General features: G+C 44.6%; 1 protein-coding gene across 1 annotated transcript; it reads right to left on the bottom strand.

The window, feature by feature from the left end:
• Positions 1-338: 338 nt before the first annotated feature.
• On the bottom strand, positions 339-5486 carry LOC142956623 (kidney mitochondrial carrier protein 1-like). The gene is made up of 9 exons (XM_076098288.1): positions 5264-5486; positions 5005-5149; positions 4520-4614; positions 4152-4237; positions 3238-3333; positions 3000-3124; positions 2546-2669; positions 1892-1972; positions 339-1342 (listed from the first exon to the last, which is right to left on the bottom strand). The coding sequence occupies exons 1-9, from the start codon at positions 5325-5327 to the stop codon at positions 1301-1303; spliced, it is 858 nt and encodes a 285-aa protein (XP_075954403.1). The 5' UTR covers positions 5328-5486; the 3' UTR covers positions 339-1300.
• Positions 5487-7699: the final 2213 nt, after the last annotated feature.

Genomic DNA, 7699 nt, shown 5'->3' with positions numbered 1-7699 from the left:
CCCGAGCTCCCGTCATCTCCTCAAAAACAGCTCTGATGGGAAGAAAACTGGGAATTTACCCGCAGAAATAAAACAATTACATCTTTGATTCCCCTGAATAATTCACAAGTCGCTGTTTGCGGGATGCTACATGAACGCGTGTGTTAAGAAGACACTGGGCATTCCCTCAAGAAACAACTCGACTGTTCTAGATTTGCGGCCTCAAAGTTGAGGGGTTGGGAATTTAAGAAGTCTGATAAACAGCTTTTGGTTTCAAGGGAGTTGAGTTGTGGCGTTGTTGCCAGTGCAAAGCTCCACAGCGCCACACTGTGGTGAAAACAAAGCAAAACACTGACATACTGAGTTTTTCTCTTTTATTTCAAATATACAGGGCAACAGCAGGCTTGACGCCTAAAGTAAACCTACACATCGGCAGCAATGGCAGCTCACGCACGACAGCCAGCAATGCGTTCATCCTTTACGACAAAAGCTCACAGATAAGCACACAGCGCGTAAAAGCAAAATATGAAAATATACCTGGAGTTAAATGTGGATCATGTGCAGTGGTTTAGGTGCTTTTTGGCAACAAACGTCGTCAAATGATGCCCGTTGGATACATTGACGTGTCTCAGTGGTCGTACAGCGGCGTGGGATATCATATGAAGACTTACATAATGGCTGTGTTTCATGTTACTGCAACACATAATAAGAACCCAGGGAGTCCTCCCCCAGTTATATTTACTGTCTGGACTCGCTGGCGTGACGGACAACTAGTCTCGCCACATATGGTCATGGGAACTGTGTGTGTATGTGTGTGTGTGTATGTGTGTGTGTGTGTGTGTGTGTGTCCAGTCTGAGGACCCACACACGGGTCTTCAGGCTGTTTATATGACTGTTATGTATTACAGTACACTGTGATGTATTCTTGGCTCTGAACTCTGCAAGTACTCCAGGGAGACTCTTCGAATAAAAAAGAAAAATTGCCATGCATCCAACTAAATATAGAAAAAATTGTTTAAAGAAACACGTCCTGATCCAAGTGTGTTGACTCGCGCACACAAACATTTTGCTTTTCAAAAGGGAATGATTGTCAGCTGCTATCCAACATTCTCGGTCCTTATGCAAACTCAGGCGACCGGTGTCACAAACTTAAAGGCACGCCGCCCCTCATACATGGGTCTGCATCAACCCCCTTCCCCCTTGTTCGGTGGTTCCATCTAGGATCCATCACCCTCCAGCCATTCCAGGTTTTGGTCCTCTCAGCTCGTCCCCGAGCGTGACCAAGTACTCTTCTCTTTTTTCCGCCGTCTCGTTCCGTCAGTCACACGTTGATCTTCTTCAGCTGTTCGTATGTGAGGAAGAACTGGATTGAGAGTGAAGGGCCATAGGCGAGAGAAAAAAAGTGAACATTGTTGCTGAGTGTGGGAGGCTCACTGAGGAAATTTGGCTCTTTCTGTACTTCAGCTCAAAGCCTCCCTTGTTACCTCAGACTACTGGGCTGTAACAAGTCAATAATCTCATTACATTTTTCAGGCCTGGTTGGAGCACGATGACGACCTGACAGGACTTTCCCCTGTAACTCTTTGGCCTTTCCAGACAGACTTAAATAGAGTTCACCCTCCACTCTGCCCCCACCCTTCTTTCTTCCTCTTACCCTTATTCCTCTTATTGAGGGGCACCCTAGATCCTCTCTAACCAGAGGCAGCAGAGCACTGAGGCAGTAGTTGCACAAACTTATATAAAAGAGTTTAGCTAGCATTAAGGCTAAGCTTTAATCCACTGGAAAGCATGGCTTGTGATGCCACGTGTCACAACTTTTTTTCCCCCGCTGATTTCTCCAGCTCAAAAGATATTGCGTCATGCAGGATATATGTAAACAGAGCGGTGCGCTAATGAGATGGTTAAAGGATACAATGATGTTCCACGGTCCCAGGCGGAGCCAGTTGGGAAAGAAACCCTTGTAGAGGGCCATGAAGCCCTCGGAGCGCCACGTCTGAAGAGAAAACAAACATGTTAAAAACACACTTTATGTCGTTATCCTCTGATAATCGTTCTTACGTCCTCTTTGGGATTATGAAATCAGTCATATTAAGGTCTGATCTAGATATTCAACATTACCACATTATATTTGATATTCCTTCGGGAGGCTAGAAGTCTAACAATCGAATAACTTTAAATGTCAAACGTTTGTCATTTACACATGAAAGTCATGAAGGTTTTAAGGTGTAGGACTGACAAGAAACCAATAAAACAAACTGAAAGCAGCACAGGGAGAGATATCCAGACTTTTAGTCCCTAGTGTGGGCCAAGCTTCAAAACACTGGATCCTACATTTCCCAGAATGCAACCAATAGTATCTTCTTTTTTTTTTTTTTTGTCCCTGCCTGGCAATCGCAAATCTTTTTCCTCAGACTTCAGAAGCTCCCTGCAGAGCCACAGAAGACATTATACAACAGGCTGAACCGTGCTGCCCATAACAAGTCGACATATTTGTATTTGAGGAATCAGTGGAAATGTATTCCTCTGCGAACACAATCTGATCAGGAACAAGTGCAACGTGACTGACCTGCAGTATGCAGTCCAGTGTTCCCTGGTACAGAGAGACTCCTCTCTGGTTCATCATGCGTGTCCGGACCACGTCCACTGGGTTAGAGGCCAAAGCCCCCGCCAGACCACACGCAAAGCTGGACCTGTGGGACGACAAGACGCAGGTTTGAAGGATTATCTGTGAGTGCTTTCATTTTGTACCTTCATTCAATATTTAGTGCTAATCAGTCATTGCTGTGATGTGTGTGTGTGTGTGTGCTGTTGACACTAACGTAACAAACGTTATATCCTGCAAGGCTGAGACTGTAACCTGATACACACCGAGTGTTTTGAAAGGCTTGAATTCACAGTGCCGATGGTCAACACATACAGATTGAACAGGGATGTTGGAATGTGTCTTTTCCTGATTCCTCCCAGTGAAAACATCTCATGAGAGACAGGAGGAGGATCTCCAGTTGACTCTGCAAACTTACACAAAGTGGGTGTACACGTTGTCCCCCATGTGACCAGACAGGATCAGGTGCTTCTTGGTGATGTCATAGACCGGTAGCTCCACCCCGACTACGATGGCCGCCCGCTGAGCAGTCAGTGAGACGCCCTGAAGCAGAAGGAGCGGGAGTGTTACAGGACTGAGGATATGAGCATTTAAGAGCAGTGTCTGTGCTTCCTGTAACCCATGGAAACTCTTTTTTTTTTCCAGGCGTGCTGTACCTTCCACAGTCCTCTTGTTCCCTCCTGCTGGTAGATGTTGATGAAGTTGCCCATCATACTGCCCTGGATCACATTTCCCTGAGCCTGCATGCGGATCTGGAACAACAGACACACAGGCAGAACTTGAGAGAATGAAAGTATTCACAATCAGTGCGAAATGCTGCAGGTTTGCCAAGACAAGTGCGGGGGTGTATTTATCTGGCTGCCATTGGTATGCAAAGCCAAAGAAGTTAGAGGCAGTTTTGGCAAGCACGCTGTCCTTAAGTGTTTTCTCCCTCTCTCCTCAATTCCAGGAGTCATTCATTCTGCTGTTTAGTTCATTATAGTTTAGTGCGTTTGTCCGGCTCCATGATGACTCGGGGGGGGGGGGGGACGGGGGGGGACGGGGACACACTGCGATGAAAACGCAACGTTCCCAACCCTGTAACCGCTTCCATTAATCTGTTAAGCCCCAACAAACAAACAAGCAAGCAACGTGGACGGGAGGTAATTACATGCCGAGGAGAAGCCGGGCAAAAACATCATGAGCACAGATGAGCATGCGCGCGCACACACACATCATAGTCATGCACCCATATCGTTTACAGAACACTATGTTAAGCCGTAGAGGCTTCCTTCTATAAATAATCCACAAGTGGGGTGTTGATAGCACTAAGATGGCCCTCGCTCCACTCGGCGTGCTACCAAATGACCCCACCTACACCCTGCCGGGGTTACGAGCTCACCTAGAAAGGGAATCTCTGTTTTTCAAAAGCGATTACTGAACTACAGTCTTACTCAAGGCTGCACGAGGCATTACTGCTGTATGTATAAACAACAGGTCCAAGGAACTGCCAAACCTGCTCTGCGGCTTAGAGAACCTCTTGACACAACAAGAATAGTACAAAACGAGATTTGGTTATGCGAATAGCTACCTTCAGCACATCAGTGGGGTTGGCGATGGAGGACGAGATGACTCCAGAGAGAACACCACACATCACATTAGTCAGCAATGTCTCATCTGAAAAAGGAGAAGAGGGGGAGGCAGGCTGGAACTGTAAACAAGCAGCATTTGATACAATGCATCAGGCGGTCAGTCGCAGTTTGTCCTTGCAGTGTTTTGTAGAAGCACACTAACTGTTACACTTAGCACAAAGAAATGAGGAGACATATTTAACTAGGCCACACACAGACACACACGTCTGACAATTCAAGAGGAATGTGTGCATGTGTCGATGGGGGCAGGTAACCGCCTGTCGAAAATGTGTGTGTGTGAGAGAGAGAGAGAGAAACTGGGACTCACCCTCTGGTCTGTCAACCAGCAGCCGCTTCAAGCTCTGGTATGTGCCAATTTTGATGGTCCCATAGGAGGCCTGTCGCAGTATAGCGGGAGCTATTCTGTAAAAGCCAATTCAAGTCAAGTTAATATTTTTATTCCCAGTACAACAACATCTTATTAGGCTTTCAAAATACCCACAACTGTGGTACCTGACCCAGCGAAAGCCTTTTAAAAAAGGCAAAGAAAAAATCCCCCAAAAGTCTCAACACAGAAAGAAAAACGAAACTCTGAGATGAATAGATGGGGGTGCAAACAGATTGGTGAGGAAATGGCTTTTTTTTTTTACAAAAAACAGGAAGTGCACAAAAATGAGGAAATGTAAACACTTAGAAGAAATACTACGCACAGTAGGATTATAAGCAAAAAATAGGTCCAGCACCTGTGTAGTTGAAACAAGGTTTTGATGACAAAGATATAGACACTACAACGCATTGATCCACCATACTGACCCTGAATACAGCGCGCGGAGCCCCTCCTCTCTTCCTATCCTCGACATAGCGTGGAGCATGCCTCTGTACCGGATCTCTCGGTATTTGCTGCCTACCTGGCCTTGAATTTGAAGACGCGTCTTGGCTAGGTCGATTGGGAAGGTCCCTGCAACACAAAGCACGAGATACTGTCGTGTAAGACTGTAACTCACAACAGAAATGTAAATAATTGACGTTATTCCACGTAGCTCGGCCCCCCCCTACTCTAGTCATCACTCACCGCATTCTGCCGTCATGGAAGCGAGTCCGCCGAAAACAAAGGGCTTCCAGTTACCGTTAGACATTTTCGCCAACCGTGTACCGACTCGCAGTGAAAAACCACCCGGTGAGATGGGGGCTGATATTAAAGTCTGCAACTAATACTCAGGGGGTGCAGCTGCGTTTCAATCTCTACCGGGGCGTCTGAGAAGTCCAGCCCCGCGCGGCCCCTCCTGTTGCCGGTGTTAAATTAAGCTCCGCCCCCAACAGCTCGTCCACCCGACACTGTGTTCACTGTCCCCGCCCACCGCTTGTTGCTCAGCAACCGCACCAGACAGCAGAAAGGAGCCGAGTTGTCGCAAAATAGGAGACAGTAGTGCTTCCTTTGATTTCAAAACAAAAACTGTTTATTTTGATTATAACGTCAGACTGATTCCACTCAAATGTAAATTTAAATGAAGCCAGTGCAGACCAAATAAATAAATGACTTGTAACTATATATAAAATCTATTTCCTGTTTATATCTCATTGATATCACTGTATCAGAGGTGCAATATACATTTATAATATTAGCAATCCTCTAACACCTCTTAAAACCACATCTAATTGAATTGATGGAGATGCTTAATGATAGATAATGTTGTATTTGCATCTTTACAAGAAAGAGCGCTGTTCTTTAGTGTCTTATATTTATATATTTGACCTTTAATTCAAGCATCTTTTAAGGAGGATAGAATAATTACACATTACACACAACCCACCTGGGCGGACTGTTAATGAGGACCTTTTTCTTCTTGCATGTCCCGCAAGTAGGGACGCTGTTCCTCCTACAAATTAAAAAATGAATCGGCTTTTCAAATTTAAGGACTGTATATAACTAGACATATATCAACTGTTTCCACTGATGATGTCAACACAAAATCCTACATATCCTGCATGTAATCATCACTATGCTACAGAGGGTTAATGTGAAATTGTATTTATAGTAGGTATGATATGACCTGAAAATGTGTTAATGTAATACGGCTATCTAAACCTTCGAACATATGAGCAGAACAGATTTAAACACTTGTAAACACTGTTGTTCATTCCCTTATACTGCTGCCCAGCTGCACACACCATACCATGTTAGTTGTACTGTATCACAGATGGTGTCCTGTTGTCACTCTCTTATTTAATTTTTTTAATTGAATTTACAGAAATCAATAAAGATGAGTCCACAAAGAGTCTATCATATAGGTCATACAGTACATCAATGCAAATGAACGTATAGCCTTTTCAAGGACTGTGTGTGAAACAAGAGATTAGAGGTCACAGAACATCTGGAGCCCAGATGTGATTAAGACTCTTTCAGGAGTGCGGAGGTCCAAAAGAAAACTTTGTATTGTAGTTATCTCAGAGCTGCTCCTATCTGTTATTGGCAAAAGGGCAACTACAGCAAATGATCATCAGTAGAGAATGCATTTAGTTGATGAATAAACTATGAAAACAAAATGGGATGGAAAGGGATGCAAATCCAAATAAAATGGAATGAGCATCAGGCATTACTGACAGATAATGCTATTTATAGAAGAGGCGGCAGCAATAATCCACGCACACAGAAGGAATATGCCTTTTGTTTATTTTCGAATAAATGTAATCTTCAAGACCTTCAGTGTCCTTTTGGACCATCTGTGATTGGTGATTACATATGACATGTGATGCAAAAAGGCCATGGATAAGTGTATATGTGTCACATCAGACTCTGCTTCAGTCCTCTCCAGTGATGTCCACAATAGGCAAGAGAGCAAGAGGAGTGTAAGGGTGGATGTGGAGGCCATGCACCCCTTAACTCAACTTGTCTCATGCTGTAAATGTTCAACACAAGAAGGGTCAGTATTTGATCTGAGGGGTCCACATGGACAACGAGCTGGAATGTCCCAACAGTGACAAAGAGGCACGCAGACGAGGGTGTGCGTGTTCTACAAGCCTGCAATGGTCAGCGTCACGTTTGCCACATTCAATGCTGTGTGCTTGAGGAGGCAGAGTTCGTTAGAGATGAACCTGGACTTCACTGGAGGGCCGGAAGCTGTTTAACAGAGTTTGACAAGCATCTTCAACATTCCCCTCATACCCCCACAGTGGGAAGACGAGCATTACAGATTTTCATCCGTCACCACTATAATGAGGATTCTGCTTTTTGAAAGTCTCTCTTCAAGGACTATATTCCCCCTAACAGTCACTACACTCAGTTGTTGCCATTTTGTCTCTCATTTCCTCAGTCTGCCAATACGCCTCTTTACTTCATCATTTAATCAATATGTCATTGTGTCTTAATGGCAATGCTATGTGTCAATAGTCAATTATGTTGACATTGTACCAATATGCCTTAGTACCAAACATGTCAGTGTGTCATTTTGCCAATATGTCACCTCATGGAACTTGTTTAGCTTGTTAGGGGCTGTAACTGATTCACATA

This window comes from Anarhichas minor, unplaced genomic scaffold, assembly GCF_050575085.1.
Source record: "Anarhichas minor isolate MPS153535 unplaced genomic scaffold, ASM5057508v1 ptg000024l, whole genome shotgun sequence".
Taxonomy (NCBI): Eukaryota; Metazoa; Chordata; class Actinopteri; order Perciformes; family Anarhichadidae; genus Anarhichas; species Anarhichas minor.
The sequence above is the reverse complement of the archived record's forward strand: the minus strand, read 5'-3'. Positions and strand labels throughout refer to the sequence as shown.

Excerpts from the sequence above, each read along its gene's own strand:
- LOC142956623 (XM_076098288.1), bottom strand. The coding sequence starts at position 5,327 with ATGTCTAACGGTAACTGGAAGCCCTTTGTTTTCGGCGGACTCGCTTCC. Across the intron at positions 3,125-3,237 it reads GAACAAGAGGACTGTGGAAG|GGCGTCTCACTGACTGCTCA; the intron begins GTACAGCACGCC and ends CTTCTGCTTCAG. Across the intron at positions 1,973-2,545 it reads CACTGGACTGCATACTGCAG|ACGTGGCGCTCCGAGGGCTT; the intron begins GTCAGTCACGTT and ends TTTTCTCTTCAG.